This window comes from Urtica dioica, chromosome 4 (genome assembly GCF_054948205.1).
Source record: "Urtica dioica subsp. dioica isolate 48M chromosome 4, U.dioica_male_clone48M_v1_H2, whole genome shotgun sequence".
NCBI classification, from domain to species: Eukaryota; Viridiplantae; Streptophyta; class Magnoliopsida; order Rosales; family Urticaceae; genus Urtica; species Urtica dioica.
The window spans coordinates 9,796,096-9,817,755 of record NC_142759.1 but is presented as its reverse complement, the minus strand read 5'-3'; the positions used below and the strand labels follow the sequence as shown (position 1 = coordinate 9,817,755).

The 21,660-nt window shown below is 34.2% G+C and overlaps 3 protein-coding genes and 1 long non-coding RNA gene across 5 annotated transcripts; 1 reads left to right on the top strand and 3 right to left on the bottom strand.

The window, feature by feature from the left end:
- Positions 1 to 237: 237 nt before the first annotated feature.
- On the bottom strand, positions 238 to 3,275 carry LOC149400233 (isoflavone 3'-O-methyltransferase 4-like). 2 transcript variants are annotated; one of them, XM_089613247.1, is made up of 5 exons: positions 3,129 to 3,275; positions 2,571 to 2,989; positions 1,430 to 1,740; positions 783 to 847; positions 238 to 702 (listed from the first exon to the last, which is right to left on the bottom strand). In XM_089613247.1, exons 1-5 carry the CDS (start codon positions 3,129 to 3,131, stop codon positions 406 to 408), a joined length of 1,095 nt encoding a protein of 364 aa, XP_089469373.1. In that variant the 5' UTR covers positions 3,132 to 3,275; the 3' UTR covers positions 238 to 405. The 2 variants fall into 2 exon arrangements, with proteins under 2 accessions (XP_089469373.1, XP_089469374.1); XM_089613248.1 differs by having other exon boundaries at positions 2,571 to 3,163.
- A 2-nt stretch (positions 3,276 to 3,277) lies between these two features.
- LOC149400232 (uncharacterized) lies at positions 3,278 to 6,625 on the top strand. The gene is made up of 5 exons (XR_016296712.1): positions 3,278 to 3,421; positions 3,884 to 4,132; positions 4,341 to 4,453; positions 4,574 to 4,996; positions 6,489 to 6,625. It is a non-coding gene; the product is annotated as an uncharacterized LOC149400232 (long non-coding RNA).
- LOC149400231 (isoflavone 3'-O-methyltransferase 4-like) lies at positions 5,310 to 9,522 on the bottom strand. Its single transcript, XM_089613250.1, has 4 exons — positions 8,960 to 9,522; positions 6,513 to 6,823; positions 5,833 to 5,897; positions 5,310 to 5,752 (listed from the first exon to the last, which is right to left on the bottom strand). Exons 1-4 carry the CDS (start codon positions 9,367 to 9,369, stop codon positions 5,456 to 5,458), a joined length of 1,083 nt encoding a protein of 360 aa, XP_089469376.1. The 5' UTR covers positions 9,370 to 9,522; the 3' UTR covers positions 5,310 to 5,455.
- An 8,161-nt stretch (positions 9,523 to 17,683) lies between these two features.
- LOC149400230 (isoflavone 3'-O-methyltransferase 4-like) lies at positions 17,684 to 21,276 on the bottom strand. The gene is made up of 4 exons (XM_089612287.1): positions 20,767 to 21,276; positions 18,603 to 18,913; positions 18,216 to 18,283; positions 17,684 to 18,132 (listed from the first exon to the last, which is right to left on the bottom strand). The coding sequence occupies exons 1-4, from the start codon at positions 21,174 to 21,176 to the stop codon at positions 17,836 to 17,838; spliced, it is 1,086 nt and encodes a 361-aa protein (XP_089468413.1). The 5' UTR covers positions 21,177 to 21,276; the 3' UTR covers positions 17,684 to 17,835.
- Positions 21,277 to 21,660: the final 384 nt, after the last annotated feature.

The following is a 21,660-nucleotide window of genomic DNA, read 5'->3' as shown; positions in this document are numbered from 1 at the left end:
AACCAATAACCTAAAAAAAAAAAAACAAGAGTCAGATTTACAATCCGAATTGCGTTTCTCTAATTTTTCTTTTTTCCCTAGGCAAATTAATAATTGTAACACACAAATTCAGATTTCCTTTTTATCCACGTGACTTCGAATATTAGGACCTTTTCAGAGGACGTAACAAAAAAATTGCAAGGACGGAATTCTCTTTTATCTGAAAGTCGATGCTCACAAACAGGAATAGGACTCAAATTGGACAACTGTAAGAACCATGTGAACTGGTCAAACAATTATAATCATGAAGATACACAGAAGTATTAAACATTTCAAACAATTTTCCAACGCTAATGTAGCTCAAGTTAAACGTCTTGATAGAAGGATAGATAAAATTTATTATCAGAGAGAAGATAACATCTATGTCTACTTAAAAAACTCCATAACCCAAACGTTACACACAGAGCATTCGAATCTGATGCCGTTGAATCCGGCGTCGGTTGCAAGGGCTAGAAACTCTTGCCTGCTTCGCTCTTTTCCACCCGGGTTTTGAGTCATCATAAACACATCTATTTTAGACGTGCGCTTTGTAGAAAAATTAGTCCCCGGCTCGACCGGCAAAATTGCCTCCATAACTATGACCTTCCCGTCCTCAGGAGTCGCTTTGTAACAATTCTTCAAGAGTTTTAAGCAGTGCTCGTCACTCCAATCATGTAGTATCCACTAATAAATAAAGAAGACAATTAAGTTTATTTGTAACAATTCTTACTACAAACTTGCAAATTTTTAGGACTATGTGTTACCTTCAAGAAAATAGCATCCCCATGTGGAACACTTTCAAACATATCTCCTCCCACATGCTCAACACCTACAATAATTCCAAACAAATTGTTTTAAGATATGTAAAATTTACATAAAAAAATAGAAAACTTCAAAGGGTTCATAATATCATAGTTTATTGTCCTTATTGCGAATGAAGCAAAGATTAATTATATCATGGTTTCCTTTCTTCATATTATCTTAGCATGTCATCGGAATCAAGTACCCAAAATTTAAAACCAGCTCATGGTGAACAAGTCAACATAATCACCATGAGTCATGTTAGAATCATATTCATAAGGTTATGTTCAAAATTTGGATTTTATGATGATAAATGAAAAAATGAAGGAAAATGTGAGGGTATATTCATTAAGAGAATAGAATCCTAATAATTTCGATAAAAAACAAATCTTCAACGTACGTGCAAACTTGTTTGGATTTTCATTTTGACACATTTTAGATAATGAAATTTCTACTTTAAGCATACATTTTCTCTATCAAATTTTCCTCACTCCAATAGATTCTTATTTCCCCCTTAAGGTTTTCCGAAGTTCAAAACATACTCTTAATGTTTACATAAAACACGACGTCTTTTAAATTCTTCTAGAAAATTCCGGCCTTGGTGGCATACCTGGATAAGTGGAAGCGTGCTTGATAACATGAGGCAAGTCAAAGTTAGTAGCCAGAATGTGTGGATACTTGGAGGTGATTAGGCCAAGAGTCACTCCGAGACCACCACCAACATCTACAAGCCTATTGAGGCTCTCAAAGCCTTTGTAAATCTTGAGGAGCTTTTTGATAACAATGGTGGTGTGGTTGTACATGGCTTTGTTGAAGACCTCGTTAAACCTCACGTCAAACGCTGGGTACTCAAAAGCATGCATTCCGTACACCTTATTGAACGGAATTCCTCCTTTGAGAATTGAGCCGCTCAATTGCGGCCTGTTATTTTCAAGCATTTTTTTTGGGGTTCAGATTAACCTCTATTTCTTACTATAAGTTCAAGAACTTACAGTTTTTAAATTGGCAAAATAATTGCCATTGTTATCATTCATATAATACAATTGGTTATAACTGCGCAATCATATTAGTAAAAAATGGTCAACAATGTTATCACTAAATTTAATTTCCAGTGTATAAATTTACTTGGTTTTAATAAATAAATAAAAATCTTACTTTTTCGTGTTCTTATATTTATTTATTTATATACGTGATGTCTACTATGTTGTATAAACAAAAATAGCAAGCATATCATTTAGGAGCTCAAAAGTTACCTTTTTATCATTTTATTTTCAATGAAGTTGGCTATACAGACCAGAAATGCAATATGAAGGTCTAGTCGCATAAAATGAGACTTTAGGGTTTTTTACGATTCAAGGAGTTTCATAATTTTATTTTATCTTAATATGTTATTAGTTACTTCAATTTTAATTAATTTTATAGATAAATACAACTTTTTTTTTCAGATAAATTCAACTTTAAAAACACCAAAATAGTACTACATACAACAAAGGGTTCCAGTTGAATAATACCGAAACAAAAATTATGGTGTCAATTTAAGCAAGTAAATACATGAACGTATCTATTTACTTAGTATTTACGAAAAGTTTGCTACGAAAAGTTTACTTAGTATTTATGGTGTCAATTTAATGGACCCTAAATGATTATTAAGTTTGTCAATCAACTAAAGTTTTAAACTTCACTCAGGCTGTCTATTCAACAAGACCAAAACAAAAATAAAACGGAAACAGAGAGCAGAAAAAAAAGAGTACCAGGTATCCAAGAAGATCTTGTCTTGGATCAAAGCCATCAAAGGTCCCAAAGAAACACCATCCTCGTTAGTCACGAAGTATTTTGACACAGATGTCAGAGTGTATAGCCTTTGGAAATCGGGTCCATCTTTGTCACCGACACCGGTGCAATCAATCACGCCGTGGCTGGCCAACAGCCGGAGTACCCGATCCAGCATCGCCGGAGCTCCGGCCGGGTTCTCATTTCCGGCCATCTGGGCTGCGATATCGGCCGCCGAGAGCTTGGCGTTTTCACCGGCTTTAGCCATCACGTCAAAGACGCCGAGCTCGATCGCTGACTTCAGCGACATCGATAGCACCGACGACATCACTAAATCCATGGCGTGGGTGAAGCTTTCGTCTTCTGATTCTCTCGCTATCTGTGACGCCATGTCTGTTTTCTGGGGTGTTATGGATCAGATGATCACAGAGAAAACTGATGAACAATGTGGCTTCTTATTCACTGAGTAATGGTGCATTTGAAGATAGTGGGTTTGTTAACATAATAATTTATTTGAGCCAGGGAAAGAAAGCACTAACCATGATAAACCAGTGACCATCCAATAATTGTGGAATCTATCCATAACATAGATAATAAAGAGCTAAGGCTACTTCCAACTTTTCTCCATGGAGCGACAAGTGGTTCTTCATACGACACGTGGCTGTGTTCAAATAAAATATCCTCTTTTCCTTGCTCGTGACCTTCCGACTTACCGGGCCATATCAAACTCTCTCTCCCGACCTTCCGACTTCTTCTTCCTATGACGAGACCAACATATTTTCAATAAAAATATCGGGAGCTTGCTAAAACACACACACACAGTGTTGCACAGGTTCTCTCTTGCTCTCTCTCTCTCTCTCATATTCATATAAGAATCAATCGTATTAAAGAAATGAGAATGTGACTCTCTGTGCATGTGTATAAATTTAAGTATTCATTGAGGGTTATGATCTTACGAATGTATCTAGGGATTCGATTTCATTTTGGTGATTGGAAATGCAAAATTATGATTTGAGTGTCGATTAGCTGTGGGTGTAAGACCTGAGATTATTTTCTGTGCTGAGATTTGAATGACTAAGGTTATAACTTCTATTTGCGGTTCAATTTGATTCATTTGACGGTGTTATCGGTGTGGATTGGGGTTTTTATACTCTACGGTGAATATTGGTTTTTTTTTTTTTTTTTGCTATTTATTTCTACGTAAAATCTTGACAATACGGTGAAGTAAGAATTAAAGCATAAATGGGTTTCAATAATTGATTTTTATTTGATGGGCTTGTTTAACTGCTGATAGGTTATTGGAGATGGAGAGTGGTCGTTTGGATTATGTGAAGAAGAAAGTGGAGTGTTTAGTTGCCCTTCCGGAAAAATCCAATGCACACCTATCTCGAAGCCATTGCCCTCGGAAAAATTAATTGTTCGATCTTCAAAGTAAACCAGATTATGAGGGAGCTTAGCAGAGAATGGCCTGGACACTCGTACGAATTGTTAGCCCAAAATTGTAATCACTTATGTGAGAGGCTCGAAGTTCCCAAGTATCCTGGTAAATATTTTGTATGCCTATTTAATTTTTTTTTTCCCTTCTCTCTTTGATTTAATAGAAGTTCGTTATTAGTATGCTCTTTTTCTTATTATGAGTTACAATAGTCTAACGGTGTCTACAATTAACTACAGTATAGAAAAAGAAGAAGAGTAATAGTCTTAACATGTGCTAAAAAAAAAAAAAAAAAAAAACTTACTGACAACCTCAGCATAGCACCGCAATCAAAGTACCGGAGCGACAAGCCCGCCATTGCCAACCACGTTTGAAGCTATCTCTGCAACGATTTCAGAAGAAGAAAGAGGGACAGGCTCGTTTCGTTAGGTACGCGATTTTTTCTCACAGACATATTACCAAGCGATTTTCAATGGTGTTTGAGACTTCACGATCATCTCTGGCTTATTTGCCATATAAATGTCTGTAACTGATTTGATGTGAGAGCAGTTCCGTAACCCAAACCTAGACATTGTGTTGGTGAAGAACAACGCCCTTGTTGGGGCTGAAATTGCTGTCGCACTTTCACAACTCAGACGACATTCTAAGCACGGTGAGATTTTAAGGTTTGTTCATTCAATGACGAAAAGTCGGCCGAAAGTCGTAGGCTTGCTGGTTTGATCCTTAAGAACGCACTCGATGCCAAGGAACATAGCAGGAAGCATGAACTTGTGCAAAGATGGCTGTCTCTGGATCAAGCTGTGAAGGCCCAGATCAAAGCTTTCTTGCTGCAGACTCTATCAGCTTCTTCACCCGATGCTCGGTCAACTGTATCACAAGTTACTGCAAAGGTTGCTGCGATAGAACTGCCACATAAACAATGGCCTGAGCTGATTGAAGTTCTCCTATCAAACACTCACCAGATATATGCCGGTAATAGTTATTGGCATTGGCTATCTACATATTTTACTGATTTAAAAGCAAAACCAATGACCATTTTTAAAAAAAAAAACAAGAGCCTGATTTACAATCCGAATTGCGGTTCCCTAATTTTTCTTTTTTCCCTAGGCAAATTAATAATTGTAACACACAAATTCAGATTTCCTTTTTATCCACGTGACTTCGAATATTAGGACATTTTCAGAGGAGGTAACAAAAAAATTGCAAGGAAGGAATTCTCTTTTATCTGAAAGCGATGCTCACAAAAAGGAATATGACAACAAATTGGACAACCGTAAGAACCATGTGAAAGGGTCAAACAATTATAATCGTGAAGATACACAGAAGTATTAAACATTTCAAACAATCTTCCAACGCTAATATAGCTTAAGTTAAAAGTCCTGATTGAACGATAGACACAATTTATTATCAGGGAGAAGATAACATCTATGTCTACTTAAAAAACTCCATAACCCAAAAGTTACACACAGAGCATTCGAATCTGATGCCATTGAATCCGGCGTCGGTTGCAAGGGCTAGAAACTCTTGCCTGCTTCGCTCTTTTCCACCCGGATTTTGAGTCATCATAAGCACGTCTATTTTAGACGTGCACTTTGTAGGAAAATTAGTCTCCGGCTCGACCGGCAAAATTGCCTCCATAACTATGACCTTCCCGTCCTCAGGAGTCGCTTTGTAACAATTCTTCAAGAGTTTTAAGCAGTGCTCGTCACTCCAATCATGTAGTATCCACTAATAAATAAAGAAGACAATTAAGTTTATTTGTAACAATTCTTACCTCAAACTTGCAAATTTTTAGGACTATGTGTTACCTTCAAGAAAATAGCATCCCCATGTGGAACACTTTCAAACATATCTCCTCCCACATGCTCAACACCTACAATAACTCCATACAAATTGTTTCAGATAAGATATGTAAAATTTACATGAAAAAATAGAAAACTTCAAAGGATTCATAATATCATAGTTGATTGTCCTTATTGCGAATGAAGCAAAGATTAATTATATCATGGTTTCCTTTCTTCATATTATCTTAGCATGTCATCGGAATCAAGTACCCAAACGAGCACCCTCTCCAAAATTTAAAACCAGCTCATGGTGAACAAGTCAACATAATCACCATCTCGATGAGACATGTTAGAATCATATTCATCAGGTTATGTTCAAAATTTGGATTTTATGATGATAAATGAAAAAAAAAATGAAGGAAAATGTGAGGGTATATTCATTAAGAGAATAGAATCCTAATAACTTCGATAAAAAAAAAATCTTCAACGTACGTGCAAACTTGTTTGGATTTTCATTTCGACACATTTTAGAAAATGAAATTTCTACTTTAAGTATACATTTTTTTCTTATCGAATTTTCCTCACTCCAATAGATTCTTATTTCCCCCTTAAGGTTTTCCGAAGTTCAAAACATACTCTCAATGTTTACATAAAACATGACGTCTTTTAAATTTTTCTAGAAAATTCAGGCAATGATGGCATACCTGGATAAGTAGAAGCGTGCTTGATAACATGAGGCAAGTCAAAGTTAGTAGCCAGAATGTGTGGATACTTGGAGGTGATTAGGCCAAGAGTCACTCCGAGACCACCACCAACATCTACCACTCTTTTGAGGCTCTCAAAGCCTTTGTAAATCTTGAGGAGGTTTTTCATAACAATGGTGGTGTGGTTGTACATGGCTTTGTTGAAGACCTCGTTAAACCTCACGTCAAACGCTGGGTACTCAAAAGCATGCATTCCGTACACCTTATTGAACGGAATTCCTCCTTCGAGAATTGAGCCGCTCAATTGTGGCCTGTTATTTTCAAGCAATTTTTTTTTTTTTGGATCAGATTAACCTCTATTTCTTACTTTGAGTTCAAGAAATTACAGTTTTTAAATTGGAAAACTAATTGCCGTTGTTATCATCCATAAAATGCAATTGGTTATAACTGCGAAATCATATAAGTAAAAAATGGTCAACAATGTTATCACTAAATTTAATTTCCGTGTTTAAATTTACTTGGTTTTAATAAATAAATAAAAAAAATATTTCTTTTTCGTGTTCTTGTATTTCTTTATTATGACCAAGGTTTAAAATATCGATACCGATACCCATACCGAGGTTCTGATTTTACGGATATATCGAGTATCGATGGATATATCGACGGATATTCTATAACAATTTAAATACCGACTACCGATTATATCGATGATATATCGATGATATATCGGATACCGACGGATATATCGGCAGAAATCCTATAAAAATATATAAAATGTATATATAATTTAATGATACATATAACAATTATATTTTAAATATATATATATATATAACATATCTATATAGATATATACGTATATTTATATCTATAAATATCTATAACATATCTATAAATATACGTAATGAATGAATATATAACATTTATTTAGCTAACAATAAAGTTCACCTTATTATGAAATTAATAAATTTTAAAAAATTACTCCATATAAACATATGTAGTTATATGAATTTTAATAAGCAATAATGAGTCTTCATCTTCCCAAGAACTCAAGTTTAAATTTTGGGCCTGTTTAGAGCTATGTAAATAGGTATTTCAGGAATAATTTTTCTGTTTTGGCTGTTGTAGGAATTTGTTTTACATTTAAAAAAAATCACTTCCTATGTAGTTATATGAATTTTAATGAGCAATAATGAGTCTTCATATTCCTAAGAACTCAAGTTTAAATTTTGGACCTGTTTAGAGCTATGAAAATAGGTAGTTCAGGAATAACTTTTATGTTTTTGGCTGTTGTAGGAATTGTTTTTAGAAAAACGGTATATCGGGAAGAAAACGATATTTAGGCTGTTATATAAGTTTTTTTACCGAGCCTTCAAAAAAACGGATATATCGGCGATATATCCCTATATATCGTCGATATTTAGAACCTTGATTATGACATCCTGGAACAATTTTCCACGGCACCATGAATTCAAAATACCATATTTTAAGGTTCAAGGAGTTTCATAAGTTTATTTTATTTTAATATATTATTAGTTACTTCAATTTTAATTAATTTTATATATAAATACAACATTTTTGTTTAGATAAATACAACTAGAGAGAGACCCCGTAAAAACTTCTTTCGAGTTTAAAAACACCAAAATGATACTGCATATGACGAAAACGAAGGATTCTAGTTGAAGTAACAAAAATTCTGAAACCATTTTTAAGAAAAATATATGTTTCTTCGAATAATACCAATATTAATTCAAATGAGGGCTCCTAGTCCCATATTATGAGCTTTAAATGCATACATCTTCTACTACAAGACAAATACAGCTTAAAATGATCAATTAATTAAGTAACTAGCCATATTACACTTTCACATAATTATATAGCCACCATTTCATAAATATTAGATAGATGGTCACAAACATGACGTGACATTCTTGGTTTGTCATTTCATTGAAATAAAATGGTGAAGTATTTACGTCAATTTACGCATGTAGATACATGGACATGATTATTTATCTAATATTTACGAAATGTTGGCTATATAAGAATGTGAAAAATGTAAATATGGCTATATAGTCAATGGCCTTTAAAATTAGGGTAATTTAGCAAAATAGTCAATTTAAACGTTGAGAATTGCTAAATAACCAAGGTTTGGTAAATAGTAGGTAAATAGCCATTTTTATATATTTACAAACGTAAATATCAAGTAAATAGCCACTGCCATATTAAGCCACTTCATCATTTATGGCTATTTACTTAATATTTAACAAACCTTGGCTATTTAGCAATATCAAACGTTTAAGTTGGCTATTTTTCTAATTTTTTGTTAAAATTATTAAGTTGGTTATTAAGTTGGTCAATCAACTAAAGTTTTAAACTTTACTCATGGTGTCTATTTAACAAGAGCAAAACAAAAATAAAAACGGAAACAAAGCAGAAAAAAAGAGTACCAGCTATCTAAGAAGATCTTGTCTTGGATCAAAGCCATCAAAGGTCCCAAAGAAACACCATCCTCGTTAGTCACGAAGTATTTTGACACAGATGTCAGAGTGTATAGCCTTTGGAAATCGGATCCATCTTTGTCGCCGACACCGGTGCAACCAATCACGCCGTGGCTGGCCAACAGCCGGAGTACCCGATCCAGCATCGCCGGAGCTCCGGCCGGGTTCTCATTTCCGGCCATCTGGGCTGCGATATCGGCCACCGAGAGCTTGGCGTTTTCACCGGCTTTAGCCATCACGTCAAAGATGCCGAGCTCGATCGCTGACTTCAGCGACATCGATAGCACCGAGGACATCACCAAGTCCATGGCGTAGGTGAAGCTTTCGTCTTCTGATTCTCTCGCTCTCTGTGAAGCCATGTCTGTTTTCTAGGGTGTTATAGATCAGATGATCACAGAGAAAACTGATGAACAATGTTGCTTCTTATTCACTGATTAATTATGCATTTGAAGAGAGTGGGTTTGTTAAAATAATAATTTATTTGAGCCAGGGAAAGAAAGCCACTAACCATGATAAACCAGTGACCATCTAATAATTGTGGAATAATAATAATTTACTCGAATGGTGTACCCTCCAATTAAAATACCATTATAATCACCACCACTTGATTATATATTTTTATTTTGAAGGACTATGAAATCCCAAAACTTAGCCATTAAGAAGTTCTATGAAATGTTGTGTCATTTTCCCATTTTTTTTAACCAGCTGCTTATGTGTTGCGTACAAACGAAGCTGTTTATGAAGTGATTAAAATTTAGAATAAATCTCATTTTTATCCACTGAACTCGTACCTTCGTTACAGTTCGCTCCTAGAACTTGAAAATGTTGCAAAACTCAACTCAGAACTCAAACACGTGTTACAAGGTCCCGCTTCCGTCAGTATTTGGACGTTAAGTTTCACGTTTTGATGACGTGACAAGATTTTAAAAGATATAAGAGTATTTTATATTATTCTAAATACTTTTAATATTTAAATATTGTTATCAGATATATTAATTGTTATTAAATAATTAAATATTTCTATTATTCTCTCTCTTCTCTCTATCTCTCTCTCGGCTTTTTCTCTCTTTCCTTTCTTCTTCTTTTCTTCTCTGCATTTTTTCTTTCCTGGTTCGCGTGGGTTGTGTTTTGTTTCAGCGTGGGTTGTGTTTCCTGCTTCTCGCCGGAGAGGAATCTTCTAGTGGAGAGGTGAGCGGTGGCTCCGATTCGGAACCAGACAGACAAGTAACGATTTCGCGGACCACACCGGCGGCGGCGGAGGTGGACGGAGAGATGCGGCGTGACTGTCGGAGAGCCTCGGCGCATTCAATAATGGAAGAAAAGCACAGGATGCTCAACAGGTGATTAAAAACAGTCTTTCGTTTTTCCAGCCACTTTCAAGGATCTAATAGTCGATGAAAGTTTGAAGAGATGAGGTAATTTCTTTCATTCCAGGACAATTACTTATCACAACATCCAACAAGGAATCCGCGAAAAACATCGCACTCTGCAATCTGGGAGAGGTGCCTATTCATCATCATCATCTTCGGTGTTGTCTGTCTTTCACCCACCCCAAAATTAATGAAACAATTAAAAACCCACAACCAAAAGATTAAAAAAATTGTCGTTTAGTCCAAGGCATTGGGACCAGCACATGCTTTCAAGACAGGGCTCCAAAACCACTGAACCAGAAAGAAGAAACGAACGAAAAAGAAAAAGAAAAAGAGTTTTACATTGCTGGTTTGACGTTTGAAATCTCAGATTAGGGCTTTTCGGATTTCTCGGATCAGAGCTTGAAATTTGAAGTTGATTAGTGATCGATGATGATTCAGACTTGACGAGGTCGATTGTGATTCTCGGATTGTTTTCCTTTTGTTATTCTGAATTGGTCCGAGAGTTTTTCTGTGAGTTATGGCTTTGATTGATTCAGATCTTGAGGAAGAAGATGAAGTAAAGATATTAGAAAAGGGGTAAAATAATAATTTCACAAAAAAAACCTTTTAAAATATTACCACATCATCAAAACGTTATAACTTAACGTCCGAAAACTGACGGAAGTGAGGCCTTGTAATACGTGTCTGAGTTGTGAGTTGAGTTTTGCAACATTTTCGAGTCCAGGGGGGAAATATAACGGAGGTTCGATTTCAGGGGGTAAAAATGAGATTTATTCTAAAATTTATATGCATACATAAACAAATGTATAAAACTTATACAAATGTGCATAAAGGGATATTTTGAATACACATGTGTTTTGATGCAACAACAAGATGTTATTTGTAACAAGTAGTTTTGTTGATTGAGGGCTTTCTATTTGATTGTATCGAAAGCCCCAAGGGCGCCATATTCTAGGAGCCAAATCCCCCCTGCTTACACTAAACCTTTCCAAGGCCCACCTCACAGTAGCTTATTCGAAAAAAAAACCTTGTTCTTTGGAAGATCTATCTCGTGTCCTTACCATGGCAAGCAGTGAAAGAAATATCTAAGTGTAGTAATAAGTTATTGGACATAACGATTTGTAATATTATGTGCTTTATTGCACGAATTACAATACATTTATGGCATTTTTACATGAAGACTATCGCGGGATTTTATGGTGGTGCTACTGTCCATTTTTTTTTAATTCAAAAGATGAAAGTGATCTCTATATGTTATTTATCTATTCTAATATTAATATATAAAAGGAAAAGGAGGAGTTACTAATTCCTAGTCTTTTGGTGATATCGGCATAGAAATAAAAGCAAATCGTCAATCGTTAAAATGGACATTTAATGAAATCAAAGTGTATTTCACTCGTTAAGGATTGATTTTTTAAGCTAAATTTTTTTTTTCTTTCCAGCCTTTTCCCTTACGTTCTTTCCTATCTTACTCTCTCCCACTCTTGATCCTTTTCTTCTAAAAAAAAATAAACTCTTATCTCCTGAAATTTTCTTTTGAAGGCATTAGTTTTTTTTTTCTTTTCTATCAAAGTTTCTCCCACTCTCAAGGTATCTTCGAAAATTAGTTATTCTTTGTTCTCTATTTTGATATGTTTATAATTATCAGTAATTATATATATATATATATATATATATATATATATATCTTTTTTTTTTCCTTCTGAAAAGTGGAAATTTAAATAAGTTTTGTTTTTTTTCCAGTTTTTGAACAATAAGGAATAGACTTGTTTCAGTCATCTACGAAATTTATTTTAATCTAATATTTTTATACACAACTGCGTCAGACATTCTTGATACGTGTTTAAAATTTTATAATTTTTAGATTAACTTCTTTTATCCTAAAAATTATTTACTATCAACGAGCAGACATTTTATTTCTAATTAAAACAACATAGTTTTGTATTTAATTAAAATACCTACGAAACATATTTTTATATGAAATTTTTATATAAAATATTTTGATACGTCGTTGATATATGATAAAATTTATATGAATTTTGAATGTGTATTTATGTATAAAAGAAATATTTTCAGACCGGTATGCAGATTATTTCAGTTTTCTCTAATATCCTTTTTATCATTTTATACTTTGATTTTTGTTTTCGTCAACTTAAACTCCGATTTTGTTCTTATCACTGAAAACTAATATGTTCAAATTTATATTTTCTAGTCTCTGGAATTTTTTCCAGAATTTTTCTCTGAAATTATTTTTTTTCCCGGAACCCGAGGACGAAGGGTATTTTCGTCTGTTGACGTCCCTGTTCCTTCTCTGATTTTTTTCCAGAAACTTTGTTATGTCTAGAAGTGTCTTATAAGAACCTAATTCCTATCCGTTCGAATAGGTCCCGAGCCGAATAGCTTTTCCAATCGTTCGAGAATCTAAGAACTTTTCCCCGACTCAATAAGGTGAGAATAATCTCACTACAATACGGATTAGTTTAAAATTAATTACGATGAGTGTGTGATCTGAATTGGTTAATATGCGTTATATGATTGATTGTGTGATATTTCTTATATGCGTGTATGTGTTATTGAGTGAATTGTGATTATTATGTTATGTCTTGTTACGATGAGTTTATGTATGAGTTTAGTACAACCTTGGCATAACATGTTCTAATTATTAACATGTTTTATTTATGTTTATGTCATCTTTGTATACAATGCAAATAACCAAGTGAAAAGATAAGTAAGAGAGTCGTACCGCCTCGAACGAGAGGTATTAAAAGAATTCTCTCGAGCCGACCTACGGGCTATAAAAGAGAGTCTTCTTATAAGTTATATGTTTATTAAATGGTGCGAACTATGGGAGGTCGCAGCCCCGTAGTTCGTTTCCAAAGTGTACACTGAAATTGGTACGACTTCTAGGAGAACCCCAAATAAAATATGATAAGAAAGACCATGACACCGTTAGAATTTAAAATACTAATAACCGGTTCATGCATTACATTACTCATATTTTTGTGAGTTATAATTATTCTCGCTGATCGTTAGCTCATTCTATGTTTTTCTGTCCGTGTTGTAGGTAAGCAAAAAATGAACAAGTGAGGAGGGTAGATCAGTGGCGTTCGATGTGTTGGTTATTTTCAAAGTTGTTTTATTTTAGAGTCTAAACTTTATAAATGAAATGACGTTTAAAAAAAAATATCCACTTTTTTTCTAAGTAAAAGAATTAATATAAGTATGACGGTCCGGAAAGCCGGGTCGTCACAACGACGACATATATATTTAAAGTTTTCAGAAACACACACTTTAATATTTTTTTCGCGATAAACATAGCTAATATTAGATTTTCATTGAACCGTTAAATAAATTTAGTTAAATTTGACGGAAATACACGTTGCAACCTCAAATTAAACACGATTTAATATTTTTTTCTTAAAATTAATTAAACATCAAAAACATCATTTTTATAATAAAAATTAATTAAAAACGTCTATTATATTATAATTAAGCATTAATGATATTATTAAAACAGTTTAATAATTATTTCTCAAAATTAATTAAGCATTAATAATATCTTTTTTCTAATATGAGGCTGCCATGTATATTTTCGTCAAATTTAATTGATTTATTTTAACGATGCAACATAAATCTAGCATTAGGTCTTTTTGCGACAAAAATAAGAGAATAGTTATATAAGCGTATGTTTATGAAAATATTAAGCATTTATGCCGCCATTTCCTCTTTTATTTTTAAGAAGAATTAAGTCATTAATCATTATTAATCACATTTTTATTTTGAAAATTTGTTTGTGGGACCTCTAGAGAGGCATATGGGAAACAAAATCTTTAAAGTTCAGAGACGTCTTGATAAGTTTGTGGACTTCAATATTACAAGTTTTAAAACGTGAAATTAGATTAATTAATAGACCAACTAAAAAGGTCCGAAGGAGAGGTGACTCTCCCCGTGATGTGGTGCTGCTTATTTTAGAAGCTCCACATCACGATGACAAACAGCTCGAAGTCATACAAGGACAAAACTTGTTTCACACGGATTAGGAGGCTATTAATATAACCGTGAAACTCTTATTTGACAACATTCCACCACCCTTATCACCTTCCGAATAGCATGGAATGTGGTTTCTCGAGCAAGACCAGCGAGGGTAGGTTGGGTTGACCGCCATTCATATCGCGGATCAATGTACGAGCAATTAATGTTCCCTTTACCACCACTAAAGAAAAACGATATGTAATATATACCCTTTTCATAAATACAAAAATGTTAGTTTTATATTTTTTATTTTCAAAAAATACGAAGTTTATACCTTTAATTTGTCTTATACAACATAAATTTATTTTAAAATTCATAACTATGTATATATATTTCTAACTTTGACTTTCGACTAATTTTCGAAAAATCTGATTTTGTCTATTTATTTAACATTTTGACAGTAAAAAAATGAAAAATAAATGCTCTTTGACCTTTGTTGCTCATCTGGATTAGCAAATTATTTGAAGAACATGAAAAAAAAAAAAAAAAAAAGAGAACATGAGAGATTGTTAGTATCATCATGAGTGGGGGCGATGAAGGGACTGTGTGGTCTAGTGCATGGGGCGATGAAGGAGCCAAGCACCACATCGACACTCGCCGCCACCATGTCATGGGGAAGAGGACCCCAATGGGTCTGAGCCACGTTCTTCAGTCCTACCATAGTGCCTAGAGCAGCCGTCGTTGTTGTGAAATCCCAGCAAGTAATTAATAGACAAAGTAACATGGTTCGAAGGAGAGGTGACGCTTACTCAATTCTCTACGGGAGAACACCGTATTTTGAATAACATCGACTTCACGTCGGGTCAAAGACGCTAAATCAAATGCTTCTCGAAAGGCAACCCGAGGTCTATATAAATTTTATTTTCAATTTTTTATTATAACTTTTATTTGTTTGTTCTTTAAAAAAAAAAAAGGAGATTGTACCGCGGTACAACACTCGGGTAGTAAATACACTTTTAATATTATGTTTAATATGAGATATTTATTCTATTAATAGAATAAATCAAATTTCTTAAAGATACTTTAATAAATAAAATATTAAGATCATATCTAATATTTATTTACTTCTCATATTAGAATATATCATTTAACTGAATAATATAGAATATCTCTATGATATTCTTATTAAATAATATAATAAATATATTATTTGTTTCTCACAATAAAATATGCTATTCTATCAATAGAATATTAGATAATATCTCAATGATACTCTCATAAATAATAATCATATTAAATACTTATCAATTCGGATCATATTTAATATATAATATTTATTTTCTATTTGAGAAAACCCTCAATCTTATTGCGCTTTGATCAAACAAATCCAAGGCTCATGTACTATGTTGTACACGTCTATCATGAGCCTTATTGGGTCTTGTGGGTTGATTTGAATTGCTATTTTACATGCTCATTTAAATCTTAGTGATTATTACTTAATTAATGACTTATTCGTAAAGTATTTTATTACGTATGCAAAAGATATTGCAACCAAGTTGCAGTAGTGAGTGTTTAGTCAAATTCACATATTTACTACAAGAGTATTCTAACTCATTTTACCAGAGCTGACTCGGGGACTATAGACTTAATAACTCAAAGCTAGATGAACACGAGCGAGAGCGTAGACACTGTACCTCTCCTCTTTCGTTTCATCAAATTTGGTGATATTCCACTAAAAATCCAAAGACTTAACTTCTCGAAGTTATCATAATTATATTTACTTGATCCTTATATATGTCTCCATTGATATAGCCAATACGTAAGTATCTACCCTCCAGGTTCAACTCGTGACATGAATGGTCAAATATACCGTTATACCCTCGCGTTACTTATGAGTCATGACTTCCACTGATTCGCTGGCAAAAGATTCATTTATTGCTCATAGCACAAAGGTGTCGACAATCGATTCTAAATTCAGCTATCAGATGAGCAAACATTGACTTTCTTTATTAAGAGCTGGATTCCACTTTTGATGTTTCTCTTCCATCACTGCTTATACTCCGGTCTCCTAAAACATAACTATGTAAGCATTATTGTAGTTGTGAACGAATGAATCAAAGAGCTGAGTATATAACCTTGATTTCCAAGTGCACCATCATTTGTGATTGCGATACGTCCCATTGTAACAGTCGCTTAAACGATGAACTCAATCGCAACCTATCTAGATCTGTATGGTACCTGATTTCCAAGAGCACCACAAGATTTAGGTTGATGCATATTGCGATCATCATTTGTGATTGCGATACGTCTCATCATAACAGTCGCTTAAACGATGTACTTAATCGTAACATGTCCAGGTCATGTATGTTACCCCATACAGAATGCTCTCACTTGTTAGAACCAGTCTACAATGAGTTGCATATATAGACTAATCACTGACCAGTTTAAGCACTCTACCAGAGACTTATATCTTTCACTTCAGATGTAGAGATATAATCTCAGCTAATGTAGAGGGCTATAGATAAGTCGAATGCTGTTTATTATAAAGGTTTGGAACTAATTTTTTCTATAATTGATTATGTCTTTATATTTTCCTTTAATATTAGTTTTTATGTAATTACAATAATACTCTGGAAGATAATTACTATAATAACCTTCCGTGGGTAATATTCCCAATAGTCCCATGGTGTCGACTTCTTAGTCAAAAGTATGATGTGACGAGGGAGTATCCATTCCCGAGACGAAAGGATCCAAGTTCACTCGTGTGGAGGGCTATAGTGCCCACGTCGGAGCTGCTGCGAGCGAGTTCTGCGATGACAATAGGTGACGGGGAAATGACGGATCTGTGGAATGAGAGGTGGATTTCGGGGGTGGAAAAATCTCTAAATACTCTGCCTTTTAATCCAGTGCGAGCATACAGTTTTGCAAGTGGAAAGGTGTCAAAACTCATGATTGCAAGATCTCGTTCGTGGGACATATCTTTGTTACAGCAAACTTTTCAAACCCGAGGTTGTGCAGATGATTTTGCGACTGAACCCGCGACGTGCTCCAATGACGGATAGATGGATCTGGACGGGTACCAAATCGGGGGCTTCCTTGGTTAAAAGTGCATATTAGTAGTTAGAAAAATATCGATTCGGTGAGGAGTGCGAGGTATCATTGATTGAAGCTGTTTTTGTGGAAGATAGCCCACAATTATCTGCTCACGGGGAGATCGACTCCAGCGCATTTTCAACACCAATCCTCGAGGGTGTTGCCCAGGATCTTCCTTCTGTGGTTTGTGAAGAGTTGTTTTGTTAAATGAAAAATCTCCATTTTTCGAGCCAAATAAACCAAGCGAAATTGTCATTCAAATATAATGGTGAAGATACAACACAAATACTTTTAACATTTCAAACAATCTTACAACGTAGTGATCAATGCACCTGAAGTTCAGCGCATTCCCTCAACCATAGACATGTTTTATGATATCATACTTCTCTACTTAAAGAACTCCATGACCCAAAAGTTACACACAGAGCATTGGAATCTAATGCCGCTGAATCCGGCGCCAGTTGCAAGGGCTAGAAACTCTTGTCTGCTTCGCTCTTTCCCGCTCGGGCTTTGAGTCATAATCCACACGTCCAGTTTAGACGTGCACTTTGTAGATAAATCAGTCTCTGGCTCTACCGGCAGAATCGCCTCCATAACTATGACCTTCCCATCCTTAGGGATAGCTTCGTAACAAGTTTTCAAAAGCTTTAAGCATTGCTCATCGCTCCAATCATGAAGTATCCACTATTATTCAATAAAGAATACAATTAAATTTAACTATAACCACGCTAACTAAAAACTTACAAAATTTTAGCATTACGCGTTACCTTCAGGAAAATAGCGTCCCCACAACGTGGAATACTTTCAAACATATCTCCTCCCACATGCTCAACGCCTATAATAACTCCAAACAAATTGTTGTTTAAGATAAGATATGTTAAATTACCTTTTAAAAAAAAAAAAAAAAAAACTAATAGATATCTTTCTCATCAAATTGCAAGGCATTAGAGTCAAGTACCCAAAATGAGACATAATATGAACATATCAATTAGGTTATGCTTAAAACTCATATTTTAACATGAAAAATGAATTGACCTTACTCCAAATAATACGAGAGAAAACTATCATTTTTATTCCCGAAGGTTTTCTAGGTTCTAAACATATATCATTAATCTTAAGTTCTTAACATAAAAGTCCCATACTTGATGGCATACCTGGATAAGAACAAGCGTGCTTGATAACATGAGGCAAGTCAAAGTTAGTAGCCAGAATGTGTGTATACTTGGAAGTGATTAGGCCAAGAGTCACTCCGAGACCACCACCAACATCTACAAGCCTATTGAGGCTCTCAAAGCCTTTGTAAATCTTGAGGAGCTTTTTCATAATAATGACCCTGGGGTTGTACATGGCTGCGTTAAGAACCTCATTAAGCCTCGGGTCAAACGTCACATACTCAAAAGCCTGCATTCCGTACACCTTGTTGAACGGAATTCTTCCTTCAAGAATTGAGCCGCTCAACTGTTTCCTGTGATTTTCAAGCAGTTTTTTTTTTTTTTTTTTTTTTTTTTTTGGATTAGCTCTTTTATCTTAGAGATTCGTAAGTAACTAGGTCACTTTAAACATGTGATTTTGGATTTAGCCTATGTTTGACAATTTTTAGGGACATAGCCAAATAGCTTATGTGGCAATAATTAAGGTCTGATTTGCCCTTATTTATTAACAAATTCGTCACTTTCCCTCTCCTAGTTTTTTTCAAATAATTTTTTTTGCATCAAAACTTAAAAAATTCGTATCTTTCTCATACGAACTCGAAATTGAGTGATTTCAGATCCTACAAATTCGTGGCGTCGAGATCTTCAAAAATAGATCCATTGTGTTTGATGAAAATTTATGTTTAATGCATCATAGTTATGTTTCCATTTATTTTTTTGATAATTTCAAAAATTTCCAGTTATTTCCATATTTAATGTAGTAACGTGATTTTTCTACATCTATGGTATTAAACATGATTTTTCATCAAACACAATGGATCTATTTTTAAAGATCTCGGCGTCACGAATCCGTAGGATTTGGAATCACTCAATTTCGAGTTCATATGAGATAGATATGGTTTTTTGAAGTTTTTATGTAAAAAAATGTAGGAAAAAAGTAGGAGAGAGAAAGCGACGAATTTGTTAATAAATAAGGGTAAATCAGACCTTAATTATTGCCACATAAGTCTGTTGGCTATTTCCCTAAAAGTTGTGAAACATAGGCTATAAACAAATTTTATAGTTTCATTTTGGCTATTTCGCTACACTGCCCTTTATCTTACTATAAGTTCAAGCAAAAGTGTTGAAATAAAAATAATAATTGCGTTTTTTATGAGTGATGTAGCTAAATAATCAATTTAAAGTTATTTATTTGCAAAATAGTCAAAGTTTGTCTTAATTTAGTGAAATAGACAAAATGTACAGCAAGTTGATTTCAAATTTTTTTTTTAACACAAGATTAATTTTTTTTAAAGTGATAAATTGCTTATAATAATCGTCAAAAAATTTAATCTTGGTTGTCAAAAAAATTTTGAAAACGTAAATTTGATTACTTTGCTGAAAAGTTAAAACCTTGACTATTTTGCTAATCAATAAGTTTCAAATGACTATTTTATATAATTTTTTATTTATATGATACCACTGGTTACAATTAATCGATCATATAGGTAAGAATGTAATAATTTAACGTCCATACTTTAACCTAAGAGGGGTCAACCATATTATCACTAAATTTAATTTGCGTATTTAAATAAAATAAAAAAAAGTAAATTCCGATTTCCTATGTTCTCTCATTTATTTATTTAGAGATTTTGACACTAATATTACTAAACTCGTTATTTTATCAAAATCTTAAAATTTGATAATTCTATTTCTTACAAGAGTATCATTCTGTGACCATTTTCTTATTTCGTGACCGTTTTCTTATTTCGTGACTGATATGTCATGAAATACATAATTTTGTAGTCAAATTTTTGCGAATTTTTTATTTTTTGATTGATTTATCACAAAATTATGAAAGATAATACAATCTTCTTATAACTCATTTAGTTGATTTTGGTATAGCGACATCAATTTATTAATATTAGTGTTAAAATCTCTTTTTTTTTAATCAACGATGTACTGTTCTGAAAAAAAAAAACGTAGCAAATAATATATCATTCAGGTGACTTAAAATTTAACTTTTATTATTGTATTTCAAAATGCACAAAACTTAAAATACAAGAAGACTAACACAGCTTATAATAATTAAATTGGTTAGTCATCTAACAACAAGATAGAACAACAACAAAAACCAAAACAAAAATGGAAATAGAGAACAGAAAAAAGAAAGGAAGAAATAGAGTACCAGCTATCCAAGAAGATCTTGTCTTGGATCAAAGCCATCATAGGTCCCAAAGAAACCCCATCCTCGTTAGTCACGAAGTATTTTGACACAGATGTCAGAGTGTATAGCCTTTGGAAATCGGATCCATCTTTGTCACCGACACCGGTGCAACCAATCATGCCGTGGCTGGCCAACAGCCGGAGTACCCGATCCAGCATCGCCGGAGCTCCGGCTGGGTTCTCATTTCCGGCCATCTGGGCTGCGATATCGGCCGCCGAGAGCTTGGCGTTTTCACCGGCCTTAGCCATCACGTCAAAGACGCCGAGTTCGATCGCTGACTTCAGCGACATCGATAGCACCGACGACATCACTAAATCCATGGCGTGGGTGAAGCTTTCGTCTTCTGATTCTCTCGCTCTCTGTGAAGCCATGTCTGTTTTCTAGGGTGTTATGGATCAGATGAACATTGAGAAAACTGATGAACAATGTGGCTTCTTCGTCACTGATTTATGGTGGAACGAAATGAGTGGATTGGCTAAAATAATACAAAAAATACAACTATTTAAGCCATTACAAACATAACCAGTTTGTCAAAATAAAATATTATTTGAGCATGAGAGGAAGAGAGCCCCCTTAACCGTCGAATTAATGTGGAATAATAATGATAATTTATTCACTATCACGTAATTAGTTTGGAAAAAAATGGGACAAAACGACTTTTCTAAACTAATTGTTCTAGAAATTATGGGAATTGATTTTTGTCCCGAATCGTAAACCGTGACGATCCACTCACGTGCTGACACGTGGCAACGAACTGCCACGTGTCAGAACGTGAGTGGATCGTCACGGTTTACGATTCGAGACAAATAGCATTGCTCAGAAATTATACGGTCACACCAGGGACGGATCCACGTG